General features: G+C 34.0%; 1 protein-coding gene and 1 non-coding gene across 2 annotated transcripts; both read left to right on the forward strand.

Moving 5' to 3' along the window:
* Positions 1-993: 993 nt before the first annotated feature.
* Positions 994-1100, forward strand: LOC140858938 (small nucleolar RNA R71). The gene has a single exon (XR_012142342.1). It is a non-coding gene; the product is annotated as a small nucleolar RNA R71 (small nucleolar RNA).
* Positions 1101-20674: 19574 nt separating this feature from the next.
* LOC105046782 (probable glutathione S-transferase) lies at positions 20675-23874 on the forward strand. The gene is made up of 2 exons (XM_010925503.4): positions 20675-21086; positions 23333-23874. Exons 1-2 carry the CDS (start codon positions 20766-20768, stop codon positions 23675-23677), a joined length of 666 nt encoding a protein of 221 aa, XP_010923805.1. The 5' UTR covers positions 20675-20765; the 3' UTR covers positions 23678-23874.
* Positions 23875-26286: the final 2412 nt, after the last annotated feature.

Raw genomic sequence — 26286 nt, forward strand, 5'->3', positions numbered from 1 at the left:
CTGTTTGGAAAAGGAGCTCTAGGACTTTTAAGTACTGGACTAGGTGAATTTTCAGTTTCTGGTGCTTGAGGTTGAAAGGTAGTAGTTTTAGAAGGTGACTCGGCAGATGAGTCATCTATATCATCAAGTGCAACTACCTTATTGTCTATTTGTTTTCCTGATCTTAAGGTATGAATGGCATTTACACCATTAACTTGGTTTCCTTGTTGGGGTCGTGGACCATTTTGGTTCCTAGGATTTGGCTCATGTTGGCTAGGTAACCTACCATGTTCTCGTTCACTAATGGTCGAAGCCAGCTGACTTACTTGCATTTCCAGACGGGCTATAGCTTGGGTGTTATTATTTATGAGTTGACCCGTAGTTTGCATAAAGCTGGTATGTGTTTTCATCATGGCTTCTAGGCTTTTCTCTAAAGAGGTAATTTTCTTGTCATTATCATGGAAGCCTGGCGGGTTGTTCATCACTGGGTTGGACCTTAGATTTTGCTGATTAAAATTTGGATTACCTACATTAGGATTCTGGGACCATGAGAAATTCGGGTGATTCCTCCAACCTGGGTTATATGTGGGTGCATAAGGATTGTTCAATGGTTCTTGATAGGTGGCATTCACCTGTGCACACTCATTCGAGTAGGAACATTCTTCTAAGACATGGTCTGATGCATTGCACCCTTTACACATGGGTGCAGATATTTGATTTACATTGGCTGGTCTCTGTAATTCTAAGGCTTCCAATCTACGTGTTAAGGTTGCAATCTTGGCCTCTGATGCTAGGGTTGGTTGAATTTGATGCATTCCTCCTCTTGAAGGTGTAGTTTTATCAGGTTCCCTAGTTGTTTTCCACTGTAAATTTTTCTCGGCTAGGTCTTCTAAGAATTGCCAAGCTTCAGTAGTTTTTTTGTCCATAAATTGGCCTTGGCACATGGACTCTAGCATGGTTCTTGAGTTTGAATCTAACCCCTCATAGATGATCTGGCATAGTCTCCAAGTTTCTATTCCATGGTGTGGGCATTGGGTCAAAAGATTCTTGAAACGATCAAAGTACTTCCAAAATGATTCACCAGCTAGTTGGTAAAATTGATTTATTTCATTCCTAATCCTAGCTGTTTTATGATGGAGAAAATACTTTTTTAAAAATGTTCTCACAAAGCCCTCCCAGGTAGTGACAGAATAGTTTGGCAAACTATAAAGCCACTTCTTAGCATTGTCCTTAAGTGCAAAGTTGATTAATCTAAGTTTGACCTCATCCTCTGTTAATTGCAGTTTCATGGTTGCACATACCTCCTCAAATTCTCTAATAAATATATAAGCATCCTCTAATCCTGTGAATTTTGAAAGCATATTTATGATTTGAGGTTTGATTTCAAAATTGTTAGCTGTGGGTTGTGGCAACCTGATACAAGATGGTTGGATGGAGCCAACTGGATAACACAAATCCTTAAGGGTCATGGGTTGGATTGGTTCAGCCATTGGAACAACAGGAATTGACTCAATTCTAACTAGACGACCCGACACTCTTCTCCACACACGAGGTGTACGGTTCTCGATGTTTATATAATTTTTTTTTTTTTTTAATAAAATTTTTATGTATAAGGAAAAGAAAGAAAAGAGAAAAAGTTCTAAAGAGAAGATCCTAAGGAGTCCTAAATCTAAAGAAAAGTAACCAAATTAATTTAAATTTTTAAATTTTTTTTTTTTCAAACAAGTGAATCAATAAATTAAACTCAATCTATCCTAGGGTTAACCTAAATCTAGACAGCTCCTAACTGTTCCAAGATGACCTTTCAAACCTTCCAAGTGGAGATTGATCAACTAGTTAGCCAGGTAAGTATAAGAGGTGGGAGGTTCACTCATCGTTGCCTTTCTAGACACCAAACGAGTTGGCCAGGCCAGCAACTGAACCAATTTAACAAACCACCCTCAGAGACTTGCCTAGACACCAACTAATCAAACAACTCAAACTTGGTAGAACTCTTAGGGTTCGTTGTCCTATTGAGCTCGAATTCCTTAAGGTTGACGTCTAATTGATTTTAAGATTAAAAGTCTAGGTAATGCAATATGATGGAGATGGTTTTTGGGCTAAGGAAGGGTAATGAAATCCCCACCTTATCTTGTTAATGGGTTGATGCCCTTAGATTAATTATGAAAATGCAAATACAAATAAACAAGATGACCAAGAATGTAAAAGATTTTAATTTAGAATTTTTTTTTTATTTTGATATTTTACTTCACGATTATGAAATATCTTTTGTTTTGTTTTATATATATATATTTTTTTTGTGATTAAGTAAATTCAAATGATTAGGTCTAAAAGTAAAAGTAATTAACTAAAAATAATAAAAAAGAAATTAGAAGCGTACCTGAGTTTTCCAGCAATCACCAACTAAATATAGAAATCTAAAGAAAAAAGAAAGAGAGTTATAACGCACGAAGAACAAATATTTGAAAATAATTTAAAACGCCAAATCCCCGGCAACGGCGCCAAAAACTTGATGTGCAAATCTTAAAATTTGTAAATAAAACCGCAAGCGCACGGTGTGCAGAGTAGCACGATCAGTGAGTACGAGTCGATCCCACAGAGACTTAGTTTTAAAAATGATTTTCAAATCTATGCTCAAGCGAGCTTTAACAAAAATCGAAAGTCGAAAGTTGTTTGCTAAAGACAATAAGACTAAGGATCTAGGGTTTTTGAATCCACTAGATCTAGATTAGGGAATTCTACCTAGAATTTTTCTTATTGATCCTAACGACTACTCCTCTTGTCTTTCCCAAGCATAGATTATGAAGGGACTAAGGCCCAATGATAACCCATCAAGATTCTTTACAGGGGAGTAGTAACTAGGATCCCTTAGGGTTTTCTCCTCCTATGCACTGAATCAAGCATGAACTATGAAGGGACTCTGACCCAACTGTAGTTCATCAAAAATTTTTGGCAAAAGAGAAAGAAAAAGAAATCCTAAGAAAAAGAAAGAACCCTATGTAAAATCTCTACTCATGATCTAGCTTCATCGCAAACCCTAGAAGGGATGCTTAGCTAGACATGATCTAAATCTACTTGCAAAATTTAAATACAAAAAAATAAACTACCCTAATTTCATAAATTAAACTATCCTAATTGCATAAATTTAAACTGCATAATTTAAACTAACCTAATTGCATAAAATTAAATTGCATAAATTAAACTATCCTAATTGCAAGAAAAATAAATTGCATAATGTAAAGAGATGAAATTGCATAAAAATAAGATTTTATATATAAAAAAAAAATTATTACAAAAACCTCAAAGCTCGAGGCTTGAAAAGAGAGCTAAAAACCCCACTATCTAGGGTTACAAGCTTGATCGGAAGGAAGAATACATAAAACAAGGGCCTTTGGGGGCTTTTTATAGGCATTTGGGGGTTATAAGGTTTTCAAAACTTTCGATGTGGGACTAAGAGGTTTTAGAGAGTTGTTAGGGGGGTTTATGGTGCGCCGATGGGTCCATGGTCCACGCGCCTGTTGCTGTGGACCAGGCGGCTAATCAGATCACCAAATCAGTTGATTTTTGATCAATTTTGATCTGATTTGACTCGGGTTTGACCCAATTGAGTCTTCTTTCTTCATTCTTCAATTTCTGGGTCAATTTAACTCCGTTTTGCATAAAATTTGCACCGTTGGAATTCTCTTTCCTTGTTCTTTCTATTAATGATCTCTTCTTCTGTAAAATATAATAACAAGTATCAATTTTTTAATAAAGTTAGATAATTTAGATATTAATTGATATTTTTTATGTCAATTTGTGACATAAATCAGAGTGATTGCATATTTCTGGTATAACATAACCACTGTGACCAGCTGAGAACAATCAACACCAGTGGCATGCCTGCACATCTACAACAGTGGAAGACCTATGGACTTAATATTTGTAGGAAGATTTAGATTTAGGTCTCATCTAATCAGTCATCATATGATCGATCTAATTGGCATGGGCTAAACCAAACTGCCAAGCAACCTAATTCAAGACTCAATCTTCCAAATTAGCCAGATAAGTGGAGATCGATGGGGATCCCCCTATTGCTTTTCTTAGATATCAATAAATTGGCTAGGTTAGTGAATGGAATCAATTAAATAATCACCTCTCAATTACTTATCTTAGACACCAATAGGTCAATTGATCCAAATAGGTTACCTTAAGTGAATCAGGCTCAAGCCATCGAGTCGAATTAAGTCCTTAGGTTAATCGATTCTACATATGGGATTTAATCGATTTGATCAATAATAATTATATGATCATATAACTTAATTGACCTAATCCTAATCAATACTTGACTTGATTTGATCAATTACTTAATCAAATTAAATGCATTATATTCAAATCAAAAATTCTAGATGCAATCTAATTCTATGATCTAATTTTTGATTTTTTCATAACCAAAATCCTTATGCACAAACATAAATTTTAGATTTTAAAACTAAATTTTAGATCTAAATTCTTTGCATGAAAGGTAAAATTATGAAATTAATTTTTAAATTTAACATACAAGCATATATCTCATATATATATGTCAAATTTAGATCTACATAAAAATTTAAATCATAACATGATGTCATATATTTTATATATAAATTATGAATCATATTGAAAATAATTTTTAGACCTAAATATGTAATCATATATCTCATATATGAATCATAAATTAGGTCAAATTAAATTTTAAATTTATACATGTATCTACATATCATATAAATATAAACTAGAAACCGTTCTAGAATAAAATTCAGATCTATGCATGCTTTCACATATCAACTATATGATCTATAAATTAAATCTAAAATAAATTTTAGATTCAAAACAATCATCTATACATCTCATGTATCAAAGAAAAATCAAATTTTAATTTTTTTTTTAAAATATGTATATCAATTTTATGCATATAAAATCCGTGGCTCTGATACCACTATTGTAATCTCCATATCGGGGCATACATGTATATTTAAAAAAAAAAAAATAAATAATATAGTGAAATAGAAGATTAAAATATCTTTTAATCTATCTTATGCATGCATAAAATATAGAATACTAGGATCTACTTCATATGCTGAAATTGAATACATGATGAATTTTATGCCAAAATTGAATATATGATCAAATTATATATCTATTTCATAATTTTTTTTTTTAAATTTGAATCTAGAAGAGAGTAGATTCTTCCTTAGCTGTGCAAGTATCTAACCTCTATGGGTATCCACTCAGGATCAGTTTGGAACAGTCCTCTTTGGTATTGATTTTTTTCTCTAAGAAAAATCAGTCTGTGAATCTGAATGAAGTCTGGATCGTGATCAACTTTTTGATCCTTTTCTTCTTCTTCTCTTCTTCTCTTACTTTTCTTCTCTTGATTATGAGACAACCAAGGACTGAAAATTAGCAAGCAAAGGGATGCCCAAGCTCCTCTTGGGCATGGAGAATTGAAGATGCCCAACCTCCTTGGGCGTTGGATCTTCAAGAGAGAAGAGAGGGAGAAAAGAGAGGGGGTGTGGGGAGTTTCTAAGGGAAGCATGGGGTGCTGAAAATTAGTGATAAAGAGCCTTAGAAAAGGACCCTTTAAATAGGCATAAGGTTTGAATCCTATTCAAAATCAAACAACCACTTAATACAAGTCTTACTTACATTAGGAATCCTTATTCCTTCTGTTATTTGACTCCTTTTAGGAGATTCTTTAGGCACCAACTATTAGAGCCCTTGCACCTACAAATACACACACCACATGACACCCATGGGATGCTCCATGCTAGTCCCACATGCCCTCTAATGAGTGGGCACGTCCAACTTGATCAATCAAGTGGCGCCCTTTCAAAACTATCAAAGAAATTGCTTAAGGGTTTGATCCCTTAATTCATATGATCCAAAATCCTAGGCACCCAACAATTGGAGCTCAATGAATTTAATTCATTTAGATTATTAGTAGGTAATTAAATTTGAATTAATCTTATCAAATAAAAAATTCAAACATAAAAAAAAAAATTGGATTCAACAATGTGCTAGCAAGGTTATCCTGAATCTAATAAAATTTTTTTAAACCCAATTGAGACTTCATAAGCTCAATTGCTTATTTCAGATTTAATTTCTTTGTTATGTTACCTCATAAGTTTAATTCTATTTGATAGTGAGATATACAATGATCTTTATCATAGTATTATTGAAACTTATTTCAATGGATTGAAACAATTCTACTTTAACTCATCAAAGATTATCAATCTTGAGCAACCCTAGTAAGCTCTCTCAATCCATTAGTGACACCTAGCAGTATGTAGTGACAACCCAGTAGAATCAAAAAAAAATCTCAAGGTGTGGTTCACATGTGATTCAGTCCCTCTATCATGAGTCTCGACTAGATGGCAGGTCATAGATAAATTATCAAATCTCATCATCAGTCATATGATAAATTCGATCAGCTCAAATCTAATTATGATCCTCATAAAAAAAAATTTCAATCAATCACACTACTGTGGCCATAGATTCTTGGATTTAGCCTCTCAAATCTTATAGAACTACTCCTCTCTATAAAGATCGATAGATTCCATCTAGATGCACATCCTACTCCTACAGTGAACCAACTGTCGCCAACATCCACTATAAGGGCTCATTGAGACTATATTTATGTGTCAGTCAAACTCTGCAGTCTCACTGTGAGTAGTCATACCATCGTAGATCAAAGAACCATTCATACAACTACAACATCGAAACAATCACTGACGATCGAATAAAAATTTAAGTGATCTCTCGTATGGTCATGCTCAGTACTAGTTGTTCTCTAATAACTACTGGCACTCATCACTCAGTATCTCTACACTATAGATCAGAGACTCATCTATTTTAAAAAAAATGATCTGTACATCTGTCTATCCAGATCGATCACCATCCTCATGATGATACTATGATTGAGAGTATTTAGAAATTATGTACATATCTCTAATTCTCAGTATCTTGAGAATATGTATCGAAATGCTAATTCTATGGATGATTCAAGGACACATCACACTTGAATGAAAATTAAATTTACTCTTTTATTGATCAAATCAATGTATTAAGTATAAAATTGTATCCTAGATTTATTACAATGTGTCACCAGATTAGCTTCTAGGACATACATCTAATAGTCTGGATAGAGATCGATAGGCTGGAGTACCTGGAGATAACATGACAGGCTGTGAAGGTACCATAGATTATCCTCCACAGGAGTATGGCTTGGATGAAAACTCGACAAACTGGCTGGATAGAGATCGATGGGCTGGAGTGCAGGGAGATAACTCGACAGGCTATGGAGGACCCATAGATTATCCTCTGCAGGAGTACGGCTCAGAGAAAAACTCGACAAGTTGGTCCGAATAAAGATCGATGGGCTGAAGGATCTAGAGATAACTCGATGGACTGTGGAGGTCCCATAGGTTGTCCTCTGCAGGAGTACAGATTGGAAAAAAACTCGATGAGCTAGTCCGAATTGAGATCGATGAGCTAGAGGTCCTGAAGATAACTTGACGAGCTATGGAGGTCCTGTAGGTTGTCCTCCACAGGAGTATAGCTTAAAAGAAAACTCGATGAGGTGGTCTGAATAGAGATCGACGCACTGGAGGACCCAGAGATAACACGACGGGCTGCAGAGTTTCTATAGATTATCCTTCGTAGGAGTACGATTCGGATGAAAACTCGATGAGCTGGCCAGAATATAGATCGATAGGCTGAAGGACCCAGTGATAACTCGACGGGCAATGGAGGTCCCGTAGGTTATCCTCCATAAGAGTACGGCTTGAAAGAAAACTCAATTAGCTGATCCAGATAGAGATCGACAGGCTAGAAGATTTGGAGATAACTTGGCAGGTTGCGGAGGTCCCATAGGTTGTCTTTGAAGGAGTACGGCTTAGAAAAAAATTCGATGAGTTGATTCGGATAGAGATCGATGGGCTGGAGGATCCGAAGATAACTCAACTGGTTACAGAGGTCCTATAGGTTATCTTCCACAGGAGTACGGCCTGGAGGGAAACTCGATGAGCTAGCTCGGATAGAAATTGACAGGCTGGAGGATCCAGAGATAACTTGACGGGCTGCGAAGGTTCCATAGATTGTCCTCCGTAGGAGTATGGCTCAGAGAAAAACTCGACAAGCTGGCTTGGATAGAGATCGACGGACTGGAGGACCCGTAGATAACTCGACGGGCTACGAAGGTCCTATAGGTTGTCCTCCATAGGAGTATGGCTTAGAGGAAAGCTCGATGAGCTGATCCGAATATAGATCAATGGATTGGAGGATCTGGAGATAACTCAACGGGCTATGGAGGTCTTGTAGATTGTCCTCCACAGGAAAACAGCTTAGAAGAAAACTTGACGAGCTGGCCCAAATAGTGATTGACAGGCTGAAGGACCTAGAGATAACTCAACAAGCTGCGAAGGTCCCATATGTTGTCCTCTACAGGGATACGGCTCGCAGGAAAACTTGATGAGCTTGTTTGGATAGAGATCGATGAGCTGGAGGACACGGAGATAACTCGATGGGCTACAGAGGTCCTATAGGTTGTCCTCCATAGGAGTATGGCTTGGAAGAAAACTTGATGAGCTGGCCTGGATAGAGATCAATGGGCTAGAAAATCCAGAGATAACTCGACGGGCTACAAAAATCCCATAGGTTGTTCTCCATAGGAGTACGGCTTGAAAAAAAAACTCGACGAGCTGGCACAGATAGAGATCGATAGGCTGGAGAATCTGGAGATAACTCGATAGGCTGTGGAGGTCCCATAGGTTGTCCTCCACAGGAGTATGGCTCAAAAGAAAACTCGATGAGCTAGCCCAGATAAAGATCGATGGGCTAGAAGACCTGAAAAAAATTCGATGGGCTGTGGAGATCTCATAGGTTGTCCTCTGTGGGGGTACGGTTCAGAGAAAAGCTCAACGAGCTAGTCCGAATAGAGGTCAACGGGCAGGAGGACCCGGAGATAATTTGATGGGCTGCGGAGGTCCCATAGGTTATCCTTCGCAGGAATACAGCTCAGAGGAAAACTCGACGAGCTAGTCTAGACAGAGATTGACGGGTTGGAGGACCCGATGATACATCGATGGGCTGCGAAAGTCCCGTAGGTTGTCCTCCGCAAGAGTACGGCTCGGAGGAAAACCTGACGAGCTAGCTCGGATAGAGATCGACAGGCTGGGGGATCCGAAGACAACTCAACGAGCTGTGGAGGTCCCATAGGTTGTCCTCCACAAGAGTATGGTTCAGAGAAAAACTCAACGAATTGGTCTGGATGGAGAACGATGGGCTAAAAGATCTGGAGATAACTCGATGGGTTGCGGAGGTCCCATAGGTTATCCTCTGCAGAAGTATGGCTCAGAGAAAAATTTGACGAGCTGGTCCGGATAGAGATCGATGGACTAGAGGACTCGAAGATAACTCAACGGGATGTGGAGGTCCCATAGGTTGTCCTCCATAGGAGTACGGCTCAAAGGAAAACACAACGAGCTGGCTCGAATATAGATCGACGGGCTGGAGGACCCAAAAATAATACAACAGGCTGTGGAGGTCCTGTAGGTTATCCTCCATAGGAGTATAGCTCAGAGCAAAACTCGATGAGCTAGTTTGGATAGAGATCGATGGGATGAAGGATTCGAAGATAACTCGACGGGCTATGGAGGTCCCATAAGTTATCCTCCGTATGAGTACGGGTCAAAGAAAAACTCGACGAGCTAATTCGGATATAGATTGACGGGCTAGAGGATTCAGAGATAACTCGACGAGCTACGGAGGTCCTGTAGGTTGTCCTCCATAAGAGTACGGCTTGGAGAAAGTCTCGACGAGCTGGCCTGGATATAGATCGACGGGCTGGAGGATCCAAAGATGATGGGCTACGAAGGTCCCATAGGTTGTCCTCCGCAGGAGTATGGCTTGGAGGAAAACTCGATGAGCTGGTCTGGATAGAGATTGACGGGCTGGAGGATCCGAAGATGACATGTTGCGGAGGTCATCCTACGATCGAGGTCGGAGATAGGGTGGCTGTGCCTCATGCAGGATTGCTTGCGCTGGAGTAACCTATAAAATAAGTCTAAATCGGAGGTTGTGACTCCAGCGAGGATCCTCCAATACTCAAATCAGATTCAGAGGATAATGAAGCAGCAACAGTTAGCGATTTACCTAAAATCAATTTTGAAAAGAATAGAGTTTGTTATACATATCAACTAGATAGGTAAATTAGATCTTCATTCAAAATTAAAAATATAATTTCAACTACTAGGCCATTAAAACTTTTTCATATGGATTTATTTGGTTCTATCAAGATATCTAGTCTTGGTAGCAAACACTTTAAATTGGTGATAATTGGTGATTTTTCTCAATATACATGGGTTTTATTTTTTGCTCACAAGAATGAAGCTTTTGAATTATTTTTGAAAAAGGTTGTAACATTTTGAAAATTAGAAGTGATCAATGTACTAAATTTGAAAATCATAATTTTAAAAAGTTTTATTCTAAAAATGAAATTGATCACACCTTTTTAGCACTTAGGATACCTCAACAAAATGGGGTTATAGAAAAAAAATAGAACCTTACAAGAAATGATGTGGATCATACTTTGTGAAAGCAACTTACCAAAATATTTTTAGATAGAAGCTATAAACACAGCATGCCATATGCTTAATTGAACTTTTTAATTAAACCAATTTAAAAAAATCCATTATGAGCTTTATAAAGAAAAGAAATCAAATATTTTTTACTTTAAAATTTTTGGTTGCCATTGTTTTATTTTGATAAATGGTAAAGATAAATTAAAAAAAATTGATATAAAATCTAATGAAGATATTTTTCTTGGGTATTCATCATCTAGTAAAGCATATAGCATATTTAATAATAGAATATTAGTTGTCAAAGAATGTATACATGTTTTTGATGAAACTAACATTTTCAAACTAAGAGAAGTAGATGTAGATGATGATGCAGGTTTTCTTGAAAAGGAGATAAAAGACATAACTTTAGAAAATCCTCCTTCATAAATGAAAGAAGAAGATAAGGAGAAAGATGAAGAACATGAAGTTGAAGAGATGGAGGAGCTTCTTCCTTCAATGAAGCAACAAGGTACTCATCATTTACCTAGAGAATGGAGATGTGCTCATAATCATCTGAAAGAACATATTATAGGTGATCCATCTTAATGTATTAGAACTAGAGCTTCTATTAGAGATGTATTAAATTATTTTACATTTGTCTCTCATATTGAATCTAAAATAATTCTTGAAGCAGAAAAGGATTCAAATTGGATAATGGCAATGTAAGAGAAACTTAATCAATTTAAAAGAAATAAAGTATGAAACCTTGGAGAAAGACCTAAAACCATTTGATAATTGGTACAAAATATATTTTCAAAAATGAATTAGATGAGAAAAGTAATATAATAAGAAACAAAGTTAGATTGGTGGCACAAGATTACAATCAAAAAGAAGAAATTAATTTTGATGAAATCTTTGCATCAATTGCTAGACTTGAAGCTATTAGATTACTTTTAGAATTTGTATATTTTATGGATTTCAAATTTTTCAAATGCATGTAAAAAGTATACTTTTAAATGGATATATTATAGAGGAAGTATATATAGAACAACCTCTAGATTTTGAAAATCATGAATTTTTAAATCGCATCTTCAAATTAAATAAAGCACAATATGGATTAAAACAAGTATCAAGAGCTTAGTATGATACGTTAATTAAGTTTTTACTTGAAAATAGCTTTAAAAGAGGAAATGTAGACACAATTCTTTTTATCAAAAGAAAATCAAATGATCTTTTAATTATTCAAATTTATATAGATAACATAATATTTGATGCTACTAATAAATTTTTGTATGAAGAATTTGTTAAGTAAATACAGAGAGAGTTTGAAATTAATGAGTATGATGGATGAACTAACCTTCTTTCTTAGATTCTAAATCAAGCAAACAAAGAAAAAAATCTTCATAAACTAAATTAAATACACAAGAAAATTCTAAAAAAAAAATTGGTATGGAGAATATCAAAGGAATTGGCACCTCCATGAGCTCAAATTATAATTTAATCAAAATCTAAAAGGTAAAGCTGTAGATCCTAACTTTATAGAGGCATGATTGGATTTTTTCTTTATTTAACTACGAGTAGACCAGACATTATATTTAGTATTTGCATGTGTGCTCATTATCAATCAAATCTTAAGAAATCACATGTAATGGCAGTTAAAAAAAATTTTAGATATTTGATTGATATTAAAATACTGGTATATGGTTTTTAAAATAATCTTCTTTATAATTAATTAGTTATTCAAATACTGATTTTGCTAGATATAAACTAGCTAAAAAAAGTACAAATGATACATATTAATTTTTAGATATTAATTTGATCTCATGGTTTAGCAAGAAATAAAATTTAGCGACATTGTCTACGGCTGAAGCTCAATATATTGTGGCTGAAAGTTGTTGTGCTCAACTTTTATGATCAAACAAAGACTATGATATGATTTATAGTAAAATTTCAATTAGATATGATAACATAAGTGTTATAAATCTTACTAAGAATCCAATTCAGCATTTCAGATCTAAATATATTAAAATTAGACATCATTTTATCAGGAATCATATTCAAAATAATGATGTTATACTTGAATTCATATCTACAGATAACCAAATTTCTGACTTTTTTACAAAACCTCTAAGTGAAGACAAGTTGGGTTCAATTAGAAAAGAGTTAGAAATCTATGATCCATCTAGTTCAATTGTCTATCTAAATAATTTTGATTTGATGTAATGATTCATTGTTGATTGAATTCTATGAGTAATCAAATTGCTTTGATTCATTGTTATTGTGTATTAAATTGATTTTGAGATGAATTATGCTTTTGGCATGTTTAATTGCATCATTTCATGAAAAGCCAAAATCCCTGAAAAATTTATGAAACATCCCCTTGCTAGATTGAGCCAACTCACCTTTAGACTGAGTCCACCCACATTTGAGCCAACTCTCTCGTAATCTAAGTTGACTCAAAGGTCGGGACCCAGAACTTTTAACTAATGCCCTAAGACTTTCATTTTTCACTGTTTCACTTTTATCCTCAAACTGTCCCATTCCAAAAGCTCTCTACCCTACAAAACTATCAATTTCTTATCCTCATTCATAGAATCACTATAGGATTTAGCTTGGATATGGCACTAGTTAAGTGCCTCGCTCATCGGATCAAACAGCATAGGATGTCACGAAAAAAATTATCGTGCTCAAATCTGATTGCCGTGGAGCCTAAGCCGAGTTCTCCAAGAACCCAAAGATATAAATCAGAAGAGCTAGAATCAGTTGCCTCGAGAGAAGGTATCACTAATAAATAGATCCATTATTTTAGGCAGAAGGATAGATTTCTGATTCTTTTTTGAAGAAAGGCGAGTTTTTAGAAAATTTGGATGGAAATTCTTCTATCCCTTGAATGAGGCCATTTATCCTTGGCTCATCCTGGAGTTCTACAAGAATGCCTCTATGGAACCAAATGGTATTATCTCAAATGTTAAGGGCAAAGAACTGAGAAGGACTGCCAATCTTCTCCCGCGACTTCTATGGATACCTTCAGCTGATGAATTGCCCAACCCAGCTATTCAAGAAAAGAAGCATTAAAAAATGTATTAAGAAGGACCGATGTCGATAACATTAGAGATCTTTTTGTAAAGCAGCTATCTTTGGAGATGAAACTATGGTACAGTTTCCTTTGCAAGATTTTCATGCCCCAAGTGGGGAGGTTTGACTATGTCACAGACATAGATTTTCAGTTCATGTTTCATATTGTCTATGAATATCCTTTGAATCTCTCTACCTTCTTGATTCACTAAATGCAAGAGGCCATTGTCAAGGATAAAGAAAACCTACCTTTTGGAATGGCTCTTACTTTAGTCTTCCAGTTTGCTGGTATTGAATTGCAAAGTGAACCAAAGAGAGAGCTACACCACTTTGACACTAATAATGAATATTCTTTGAAAAGGATGGGCTTTGAAAAAATAGAAGGAATTTGGAAAAGGAAAGAAGCCACAGGGAAAGGAATGGTTAAAAGTTTAGATGAAGGTCAAGGGTCTTATGCTGAGACTACTCCCAAGGAATCTACTCAACTGGGAGGTTCTCAGACTGACAGTAGTTTAGAGGGATACATTTTTGCACTTTATCGGCTGATGACTAATTTGGAATTCAGAATGGTAAATCTGCATCAGCTGACACAAAACTTAGTCCAAAGGGTTGCAAATGTTGAGGAAGATGTGAAGATGATTCAAAGACTTTAAAACAAGCTATTGCCACAGTGCCTCCACTTCAAGCTCAGCCTTCAACCCAACCAAAAGGACCTTCTTCCTCTGGACCCTCTCCTGTTAGAACCACTAAATGACCCTACTCCACTCACCATCCTTATCCCAGGATCTCTAAGTCTAGAAGAAGCCCATCTATTGAATTTGTGGACAGCTCCTCTACCTCTCATCATAGCCCTGGTTTTCTTTAAATCATCACTACATCATGTTTTTTTTTTTTTGGAATAATCGTTTTGGTTGTTCTACCTTATCCTAGTTATATCATTTTTTGTAAAGGATAAGCACCTTTTATAATGTAAAACTTTCTATGCTTTTCAATGCTAAACTTTTATTATCTTTCAATGAGTACCTTGTTTGGATGTTTGAATGTACTATGAATGAATAAATTTGTATATTTGAATGTAATATGATTAATTAATTTTGTTGAATATCTTACAAAGTTGTCCCTTCTTTTTGATACCGACAAAAAGAGGGAGATAGAGATAGAGATGAAAATACATAAGGAAATGTCAAGTCACTCATATAATAGCTATATCAGAATTAAGCTGGAGTTGTATTAATTTGAATAACAAAGGGGGAGAAATGAACCTTTATATGTAAAAAGTTTTGCTCATGTTGAAAAGTTGTTTGGAAAGGTGGAGCAATTTTTGAATATCTAAAGCTCTTAAATGTTAACATTTCAATTTTTTTTCAATACATGAAAGGTAGTACTTAAAAGACTTTGTTATCATAAAAAAGGGAGAGATTGTTAGTCCTAGAATTGATTTTTATGACGTAAAAAGGTATTTGAGTACAAATTATGTTTTCTATTAAAATTCTTGAGCATGCTTGTAGGTTGCTTCAAAATGCCTAATCATTTTACTCAAAAAGGCTATATCCTCAAAAAAATTTAAAGACCATATCCTCAAGAAAATCCAAAGGATATATCCTCAAGAAAATTTAGATTCTCAGACTTAAGATCCTCAAAATTGAAAGCAAAAAGATGTCTAAGACTTGAAGGGATAAATCTAGTCTAAATGTACTTCTTAATAAGCATAAATTATATTTAAGAAGGTAAGTCGAGCCTAGAAATAAGTTGGATTAGAAAATACTGTCTAAAACTTTCTTTGTCATACTTGGCACGTATCTGAGTCGATCTAGTCTGAAGTTGAGCTAATTTAGTATCAGAAGATAGAAAAGATAGAAATTTTCAAAATACAGAACAACTCTTTAAGCCGACCCAATGATCAACTTAGCTGATCCAGTCTGAAGCTTAGCCAACTCAATGAAGAAGAGAGCTAACTCAGTCTCAGAGAAAAATGAACACAAAAAGTAGTATAAATCAACAAATCTTCCAAATGGACCTAATAAATCTGTGAGCCGATCCAGTTGTCAAGTGAGGCAATCAAAATAGGATCTGAGCCGATGTAGTCTCAAGAGAGTAGAGAAAGATAGAATAATAGATTTTTGATATCTACTACAGAGCTGATTCACTTAGCCAACTCAGTGCAATGGTGAGCCGACTCAGTGTCTGGATGAGTCGACTCAAAGAATACTGACAAAATAACAGCTATATTTTCAAAAATTCAGAAATATGGCTAAATCATTCCAAATAACTATTTTCTTATTCTAAATAGTTAGAGCATTAAATAAAGATATTTTTCAACCCATAAATATGAGGAATTCATGGAGGAAACTAATTTTTGAGAACTTTTGAAGAAAAAAGAGCTCATTGAGTAAATATTCAAGAGAATTGTGTGAGGAACTACAAGAGCAAAAGAAAGAAATTTAAGAGAGTCATAATTTTGTTCTTTTTACATTAAAATTAGATTGAAAGAGAGGAAGAGTGACTGAATTTTAGTCAGCTACCATTGAGAAGAAGCATTCAAGGTCGTCTCAACCTCTCAAGCATTCAAGAAAGAAGTTCAAGCATTGAATTCTCAATTACTTTGACTTCATCAGATCCAAAAAGAGTTTTAGTTATTTTTAACTCTAATTCTTATATTTTCTATTGTTTATTTGTAACAAGAGTCTTAGGTATAGAAACTTAGGGTTGGTCCAAGTCTATGACATTAGATGTTGTTTTGGTTTTGATTGGTATATCGGCAAAATCAATCAGGATTGATTTCAAGCTTGAAAGAAAATAATTGATTGTAAGATTTCGGAAGGTGAGCCAGTGAAAATCAGTTGTATTAGATTGTGAACCCATAAAAATAATCAAACTATGATCTTATAAATGTTATATTTAAAATTCTTAAGTGGAATTGCTTGAAAAGTGGATGTAGTTGCTGAGTTTAACACCAAACCACTATAAAATCATTATATTTGTGATTGTGTTTGATATCTCTTCTTATTTCTATTGCTTCTTTATATCTTTTATATGTCACTTCACTTATGTAATCTGAATTACTTTTTGGACATACGAATTATTTCTAACTCAAGTCTTAAATTTTATAAAACCTAATTCACCCCTCCTCTTAGATTGCTACTTCTAAGAAACATCCTCTTGTACCATAAGATATAAATTTGCCACTTTTGAGTTTTTTTTATCTGAGCTTAGTCTTCTCTAGTGCTTCAAGTGACCACCATAGCCTTTTTCTTAATTTCTTTGAAAATCTCTTGATAAGAGGATAATCAATTTTGAAATATTCAAATTTTTTGCATTCATAGCAAACAGACTGCTCCTTTTTTTTCTTCTCTTTGCTGGGCTCACTTTTTGAAAAAGATTTTCTTCTGAAGTTATCTATTTTTTCTTATGAACCTTCTAAATTTTTGGATGATGAGTGCATATCCTCATCCTCATCTCCTTCAACTGACTCCTCACTATCTACCTCATCTCTTATTGTGGATTTAAGGGCAATAGTCTTCTTTTTTTTAGTTTTCTCTTCATTATTTTACTTCATGATTAACTCATGTGTCATAAGAGAACCAAAAAATTCTTCTAAGGATAAAATATTGAGATCCTTGACCCCTTGAATAGCTGTAACTTTGGCCTCTCAAACTCTAGAAAGTAATTTAAGAATTTTTTTAACAAGCTCACTGTTAGTATAAGATTTTTCTAAACTTTTAAGACCATTAATAATATCAATAAATTTAATAAATATTTTAATAATAGATTTATTTTGTTCTTTTTTTAATAATTCATATTTATGAATAAGTATATTTATCTTGGATTCTTTAACTTGGTTGATATCCTTATGGGTAACTTCTAATCTATCCCATATTTTTATGATAAAAATATAAGTAAAAATTCTATTAAATTCATTAGTATCAAGAGAATAAGAAAGAATATTCATGACTTTTAATCTAAGTCATCCCAACTCATTTTGAATTTAGGAGTGACAATGCCATTAACCATGATTGTGGGTATGTGTAGACCATTGATTATGATACTCCAAAGGTCATAATCAAGTACTTGAATAAAGATGCGCATGCATATTTTTCAATAAGTGTAATTTATACCTTAAACAAAGAAGTTCTATTAGTTGATTGTCCTCCGATAAGTGATATACCAATTTAGCTACCATACAATCTTTCACTCTTGATTGTTAGATCAGAAGAGGCTGAGTGCTAAGTTTTGATACCAGTTGTTGCAGAAATAGACAATTCAAGGAGGATGAATTTAGTTTTTCAAAAATTTAAATTTATTGCACATAATAATTAAACTAAGTAAGGCAATATAAGTGTCGGCTATACTATATAAACAAAATATGAAAAATTTAATAATAAGTAATAAAAAGAAAGAACAAGGCATAAATAAATATAAAATTTTTATAGTGGTTCGATATCAAACTCAGTATGTATATCCACTCTCCAAGCCATCTTTAGAAATTTTACTATAATCTCTTTTAGATTATAGCTTAATTATTTTTCTAGACTCACAATCAAAATTTAGTTAATTTTTCAATGAAAATCAATCAAAACAATATCCTTAAGCTAATCCTAGGCTCACGCAACAATCACACTCCAATTTAAAGCTTGGATGGGTCTATCTCCAAGTTTCAATCCTAATTGAAACTTATTTACTATTGAAAATTAGAAGTACAATGAATATCACAATAAAAAGTTCTTAAAATGAGCAAAATGAAAATTTGATGAAGCTCTTGATGATTATATTCAGGAAGCTTGACAATCTATGCACTTTTTTTTTGAAAATCATTTAAATACTTTAAGATTTGGGTAATTGGAAGCGTGTAACTCTTTCTTGAATGCTCACTTAATGCTCTTGGATTTTTTTTATTTTTTTTAGCTCTTCTATTTATTTAATAGCCTTTAAAATCTCTTAAAACATCCAAAAGGTTATTTTTAGCCGTTAGACTCATTATATACACTTCTGAAATTTTTATAGAACTAGTCATTGGAGCTATCAGTCACAGTCAAGTCGACTCGACTCAAGTAGAGGTTGACTCGAGGTGAGTATGAGTCAATTCAAAAGTAGGGGTTAACTCGAAGTCTGATTCAAAAAATATAGCTCTCTATCTTTTTAGAAAGAATCGACTCGAGATCAAGTAGGAGTCGACTCGAGAGCAGATTGAAAAATCTAATTCTCTGTTCACCTGAGAGAGTTGACTCAACAAAAGTAGGGTTCAACTCGCAGACTGTGCCACTTGATATTTGTGTGCTAAAGTTGACTCTTTGATGCTTGGAGTTAGATCTTAACCTCTTTCACTTGATTCTTCATGGTGAGGCTTTTTTAGTCTATTTTTTGACTTCTTAATTTTGTATTCATAAAATACTTCCTAAGAGTGATTTTAATTTTTTAAAATATTTTTAATATAAAGTTCAATAACTCATTAGTACCAAAATAAATACCCAAATATTTTATATTTATCCAAATCAATTCTTGAGTCAATGACTAGAAAGTTGCACGTGATGCATATATGGCATTCTTTTCCTTATAGATAGGATAATATCGAGAGAAAGAAAGAGAAGAGGAAGATTGCATAATAAGGAGGAAGGTCACATGCTTGCAAATATCTCAACTACGAAGAGGCAATTGCAGGCTTTAGCGGCACGCTCAACGATGGAGGAAGGGTGAGGACCCAATGGAGGAGGTTTGTGTGAAGCAAGCAAAATACTACAGTGAAGAATAAGTGGAAGGAGAAAGGCTGTGCGAGGAGGCACGATGCTTGGTCATCCCAAGGGCTAGGGGGAGGACTCGAGGATCAGAGGGCCCAATCATCGTTGAGAGTGAAGGAGGATGAGTAGGAGTGGGGATTTGGGGTGAGGGTTGGATCATCTTGAAGGAGGAGGAGGAGGAGGATGGGGTTGGGTGCTGAAGACAGAGAAGAGGCGAAGGAAGAGTAGGAGTTAGGGGGGAGGCATATGGGTAATCAAAGGTTGTAAGGTATTCTCGGTGTTAGAAATTAGCCAGCATTAGTTGGAAAGGCTATATTAAATGAAACTTGAAAATTAAGAGACATCACAAGAGATTTTTAAACTATAAAGATTATTTAAAAATATTTATGAAATTTATAGCATCAAAATATAATTTATGGTATATGAACGATGACGTATCATATGAATAATGATGTGAGATCTAAAAATTGTATACTTTTGGACAAAAAATTCATTATGAAAAATTTTATTATGGCACGTACTCTGTACCATATCGCTATCCATATGTTGTATCATCAAAATAAAAGTTTTATCTATTATGCCACATCATCATCTATATGCTGATACTAGTACCAACAAGGAAAAGAATGCCGCATGCACAATTCGTGCAACCTCTTGGCACCGAAAATTAGCCGTAGATACGGTGGCGGGAAGGACAACATTAAAACTATAAATATTTAAACTCTAAGGACCTAATTAGAGGTTTTTGAAGTTTAGAGATTTTTTAAAACTGGGATCTAAATTTGGTGAATTAAAAATATAATTTATCCAAATAATATAGAAATAAAATTCAAATAACGTCTAATATTTTTGGATACATGCTCCAGAGAAAAGTAACCGGCCTTATCATGCTACTCCATTCCTGTTGGCCAACATGGGGAGGGCTTGAAGATGCAACGTTGATTGATAGTAAGCTGTTTGATGCATAATTAAGATGGTAAGCTTCGAAACATCTTCTCCAGGAGATGGGAGGAATGTTTTATCAACGGTTATCATCAACGGGTTGCTGGTAACGTGAGTAGCCGTTGTCAAAGTGAGTGCTGCTCATTTTTTTTCTCCTTTTTTTTAATTGGTTGTTTTATTTGAGAAAAAAGGGAGCAGGTTGCCTCCAGTTCAGTAAGACAGTTCCGATGATAAGAAAATGAATGCAGAAGAAAAGGCCAAAAAATGCCAATGCTGACCGTGACTGAGAAGTGATATCAATCACAAATGGGCAATGCTATGAAATGAGAGGCTACTAGCTCATCTCTCTCATCCTCCTCTATATGTCATCTAAAACCAGCAGCTTCGCTTCCTTACCTCTTCCAAAAAAAACAGCAGTAGAACAAACAAATGTAGAGGCGATCGGGCATTGGATCAAATGGCGACCGAGAAGGGAGAGGTGCTGCTTCTGGACTTATGGGTCAGCGTGTTCGGGCAGCGGTGCCGGATCGCGCTGGCGGAGAAGGGGGTGGAGTACGAGTATAGAGAGGAGAGTCTTCTCGACAAGAGCCCGTTGCTGCTGAAGATGAATCCCATCCACAAGAAGATCCCGGTGCTTATCCACGACGGCAAGCCTGTCTGCGAGTCCCTCATCATCGTCCAGTACATCGACGAGGTCTGGACCAACAACCCCCTCCTTCCTTCGGATTCCTACGAACGCGCCAAGGCCCGCTTCTGGGCTGACTTCGTCGACAAAAAGGTAATTAACTGTGACACGTTTAATTTACTTGATTTTATTTTATTTTTTTTTGGACTCATTTTTCTTGTTTTATCTTTGCTTGTTGAGATGCTGAAGTTAGTGGTGGGACCCCTGATCCCCTACTTTTGTGGCATTCGTGCCATGGTTTTATGCCCACACAAAGAAGCCTTTTTTTTTTTTTTTTCCTCTGTTTTTGATAAAGAATGAAGCTTTCTTAATGTGCAAGCTACCTCGCCCTTTGTTTTTGTCTCGAAGGGAGCACGGATCCCTTTGGCGTCGTAGTCTGCGATGCACCGTGGATGGCCATCAAATAACCAGCGCACGAGCATGGATCGTGCATTATTCCATGGCCATCCATCCCGTGACGATGATCATTCATGACACTAGGGAAAGGAAGATTTTGTTGGGAGATAATAATCCTATTGTAGTTGTTGGTATTAAAACAATTCGGGTTGAGATGTATGATAATACTGTGAAAATCTTAGAAGTTTGATATATTTCAAAATTGAAAAAAAATTCAATTTCCTTAGGTACTCTAAATTCTGGTGAGAATAGTTTGCTAAAAGTTTCTAAGAGAATCCTTTTTAGTGATAAAAGAAAAGTTGGTTAAATGACTAACTTATTTACTAGATAAAATAATAATGGATGCTACAATAGTTTCTTCATCATCAAGATTATCAGATATAGATCCTACTCAGTTATGGCATATACATTTAGGGCATATTAGCAAGAGAGGGATGATGATTTTATCTAAAAGATATCTACTTGATGGTGTGAAGATAGAAAAACTGGACTTTTCTTCGAATGATTGTGTATTTGGTAAGCAATGCAGGATAAAGTTCAGATATTCAAAGTACCAATGGTATATTAAATTACATCCATTCAGACCTCTGAGGTCTTTCTCCAGTTGCATCAAGGAGTGGACATCTTTGTTTTCTGACATTTCTTGATGATTATTTTAGAAAGATCTTGGTGTTTTTTTTAAAACACAAGGATAAAATGTTTGTCAAATATTCAAATAGTAGAAATTCTTGGTTGAGAGATAGGCTCAAAAGAAGATTAAAATGCTAAAAATCGATAATGACTTGGAGTATTATTGAAGTATCTGTGATAAGTTTTGCAAGAATGAAAGTGCAATGAGACATCGCACTATATCAAGAATATCATTGAAGAATTGAGTTGTAGAATGGATGAATAGGATACTCATAGAAAGAGCTTGGTGTATGCTCTTAATGCTAATTTTGACAAAAAATTTTAAACTGAAGCTATTAATATAGTACGATACCTGATAAATCAATCTCTATCAACTATAATTGAGTGCAAGATTTCGTATAAGGTATGGTCCGATCACTCAGTTAATTATTCTAGTTTGATAATATTTGGTTGCCCTGCATATATTCATGTAAATAATGGTAAACATAAATGGAGGGCTAAAAGATGCATATTCCTAGGTTACATAGATAGGGTGAAGGGATATAGAATGTGGTATACAGATGATTCTAGATCATTTAAAATTATTATTATTAGCAAAAATATTACTTTTGATAACTCTGCTATGTTAAAGTAGAAAAAAGAATTTATTGATAGTGTAGATATATACCACGATGTCAATAAATAAGTAGAGCTTAATCTTAAAGCCCTAGGTAGAGTAGTATCCAACTCTTCAATTTAGCCTCATGAGACAAAAATGAGAATACTAGTTTGAGTCTAAATCAATTTACTCTATTATATATATATATATATATATATATATATATATATATATATATCTTGTAACCCTAAAGGAAGTCGAAGTAATTGAGTGGTGATTGAGAGTTCTAGAGATCTAGTGTATTGAAGACTAAAGTTTGTAAGATAATTTTGTACTCTATAATCTTATCTTTTTAGAGTGAAGCTTTTGTACTATCTTGATTCATGGACATAGATCAAAATTGAATCATAATTTTATATGCTCTTGTTCTTCTATTTCTCTCCTCTTCTTTTTTTCCTACTTTTTTCTTTCTTGTTTCATTACTTCTTAACTGTCTCAATAGTTGATGATGAAAGTCTAAACCATGTTAAAGTTTAATAACTTTACCAACTAAGCCAGCTTGGCATTGCTTAATTTTGACTTGCTTACAACATGATTTCTTATTATTTCATTACAAAGTAGGGCACAAAGTATATAATTCAAGTTTGTCCTCCTTAAGATACCAATCTCTCTCTTTCTATAAAAGCTTGATTTGCTGGTTTTCTTCTATTGTTAGATCTATGAATGTGGGACAAAGCTATGGAGGCTCAAGGGGGAGGCCCATGATGAGGCCAAGAAGGATATGATTGAGATCTTGAAGCTTTTGGAGGGTGAACTTGGAGACAAGAAGTACTTTGGAGGAGAAACCTTTGGTTTTATGGATATAGCATTTGTACCTTTCACAGCCTGGTTCTATTCCTACGAGACCTTGGGCAACTTCAGTACTGAGAATGAGTGCCCCAAGTTGGTGGCGTGGGCCAAGAGGTGCATGGAGAGGGAGAGTGTGACCAAGTCCCTTCCTCATCCATACAAGGTCTATGAGGTCGTCGTCAAGCTTAAGAAGAGGTTTGGAGTAGAGTAGAGAAAGGTCAAAAAGGTATATGGATGAAAAGATGAGATTTTCCTTGTATTTTGAGCTATTTTATTTGTTTGTGGCCAAATTTGGAGGCTGGATGCAAGCATTCTATTGCCTTCCATCTCCCATGCTATGGTCTGTATCTTCTAAATGAAGTAATGTATTATAGTCTGAAATTCAAATCGAACATGTGTGACATGAAATCATTGTTAGGGCATGTATGATGTTGCTTCTGTTGTACAAGAAAACAGAATGAGCTAGATTTTCAAGCTTCTCTTAAAATCAATATCTTTTTGATTACTTTACTTGTAGAAGTACTTTTTCAAATAATGTCAACAAACACATTTTTAAAATATATTTTTTGCTTTAAAAGTCACAAACAATATTGTTTGAAGTGCATGGAATTATAGGCCTTTAATGGCTCTAGTTAGGTATATGTTTATTTTGCTTTGAGGAGACTATCTTAGCTGAGAAGATTTGATAAGCAAGGACCTAGATACATGCATGCTGGGCTTCAACCAAATATATTCAAGATTTTCACAAATAAACATAATTAAATTTTGACAAATTTAATTAGTTGAATAGTTTGGATTGAACGATACATATATTCATCCTCGTGAAGTAACACATAATATAAATAGTAAATATCACCTTGATCATGTATAAACTTCTCACAAATATAAAGGAAATATTTCACATGGCAAAGGAGGACTATCAAAGTTAATTGCAAGCTTAGAATAAAGCTATATGTTTTTGACTATGGTTATACATAATCCCAATCTAACCTGATCGAATAATTAACTTAATTAATAGAATCAAAAAATAACACTTTTACTAATATTATCTAAACTTTGTTTTCTTTTGTTTTAATTTAGCAACAACTTTTATGTATGTCAACAATTTAAATACCTCTTTTTCTCAAAGCTTAATTTAAGTTTTCATATATCAACAATTCAAATCTTTCATTTATTGAATTTTATTTTCTATATTTTAATACTTCATTTCTTCTTTGAGGTATTCTGCTTATTTACTATTAAAGTGATAATATTTTGCAACATATCTTATCTAATAAGTTATGGTACGAGAGGTTAATTTGGATCGATTAGTTGAAGCTATTGTGATTCTTGATGCACTATATATATATCACCATTATTTTAATCAAGTAAGCTAGGAGGTTAGGCTGTGTGGTTGTATCTCTTTCATCATGGCAATTAAATAGTAGTCTGGATGTTCATTTCCCTTAAGTTTTTGACGGAAGGTTTGCCAATCAAGACACTAGATCACCATGTGCCGACTGGGACATTTTACGGACCCACTCACAATATTCTAGGGATATTGATTTTGTTTTCTGTTTTTGAAAACCTAAAAAGAAAGTGAACTAGACTAAACAACATGTAGGATAAAATTATTTTGTTTTTTGGAATTACATATAAAATATATATTAAGAGCCTTTGGAAGCAAAGAGTTGTAGTTGATTTTGTAAAAAAAACTCAAAATAAAAATGAGGAATAATAGAAGTCTTATACAAATATTATGTTCAACATCAATCTTCAGCGGATATTTCACTAATTTATAAAGAAACAAAAATATGAAAACAAAAATAATGCATAACTAGTACTACAACAGAACAGGATATTAGCGATACAAAAAATTCATCGTAAATAATAAATTTTTATCGATAATAATTATTAGCGATGAAATTATCGTTGCTAATATTTCGTTGTAAATAATGACATTGTTGATAATTTTTTACGATGAAAAAATTTTTATTGTCAATAATCAATATTACCGATCAAAAATTTTCATCGTTAAAATTTTTTTTTTTTGAAAACTATTTACGATGATAAATTTTAATCATAAAAAATAATAATTTATGATAAAATATTACGTCGCTAATAAAAAAATAATTAATAGCAATGAATTACATTCATCGCTATTAATTTAATTAAATTTTTTATAAAAATTAAATTTAAAAAAAATATTAGTGACATAAATTTTTCATCGTAAATATAATAATTTTTGACATAAATTTTTTTTGTTAATAAATTATCAATTATTTATGATGAAAATATTTTCATCACTATTAATTTAATATAAAACTTTAATATTTTTAAATTTATTAAAAAATTTATTTACAACCAATTTTTCATCGCTAATATATTTTTTTGTGAGTAATATTTCGTCAGAAATAATTCCATTGCTAAAAATTTACACATACTTTTTTTAAAAAATAATTTATGAATATATATATTTAATTTATATTGATAATATTTTTTTATAAATAAAAATAATAAATAAAAATAATAAATTTATATAATAAATTTATAAATAAATTTTATCATTTTATTATATTAAATTAAAATTACAAGAGGTCTAAAATAAAAATAAAAAGCTACATAAAGAGGCCGTTAAGTGTCAGCATCTGCAGAAGGAGAACGAGCTGGAAAAGGAAAATGCTCGAAAGAGCTCGGACCGACCGGCTGCTGCCTCATCAGCTGCATCATCTGCTCCATTTGCGCTATCTACTCCATCATCTGGATCTGGAGCTGCTGGTACTCGTCGACGTGTGCAGTCAACTCATCAGCTCGCTGCTCAGTCTGCTTCTGCACCTCTGC

This window comes from Elaeis guineensis, chromosome 6 (assembly GCF_000442705.2).
Source record: "Elaeis guineensis isolate ETL-2024a chromosome 6, EG11, whole genome shotgun sequence".
NCBI classification, from domain to species: Eukaryota; Viridiplantae; Streptophyta; class Magnoliopsida; order Arecales; family Arecaceae; genus Elaeis; species Elaeis guineensis.

Bases quoted from the DNA above. Each gene is read 5' to 3' on its own strand.
- LOC105046782 (XM_010925503.4), top strand. From the start codon at position 20,766: ATGGCGACCGAGAAGGGAGAGGTGCTGCTTCTGGACTTATGGGTCAGC. The intron at 21,087-23,332 runs GTAATTAACTGT...TTCTATTGTTAG, and splicing joins CTGACTTCGTCGACAAAAAG to ATCTATGAATGTGGGACAAA.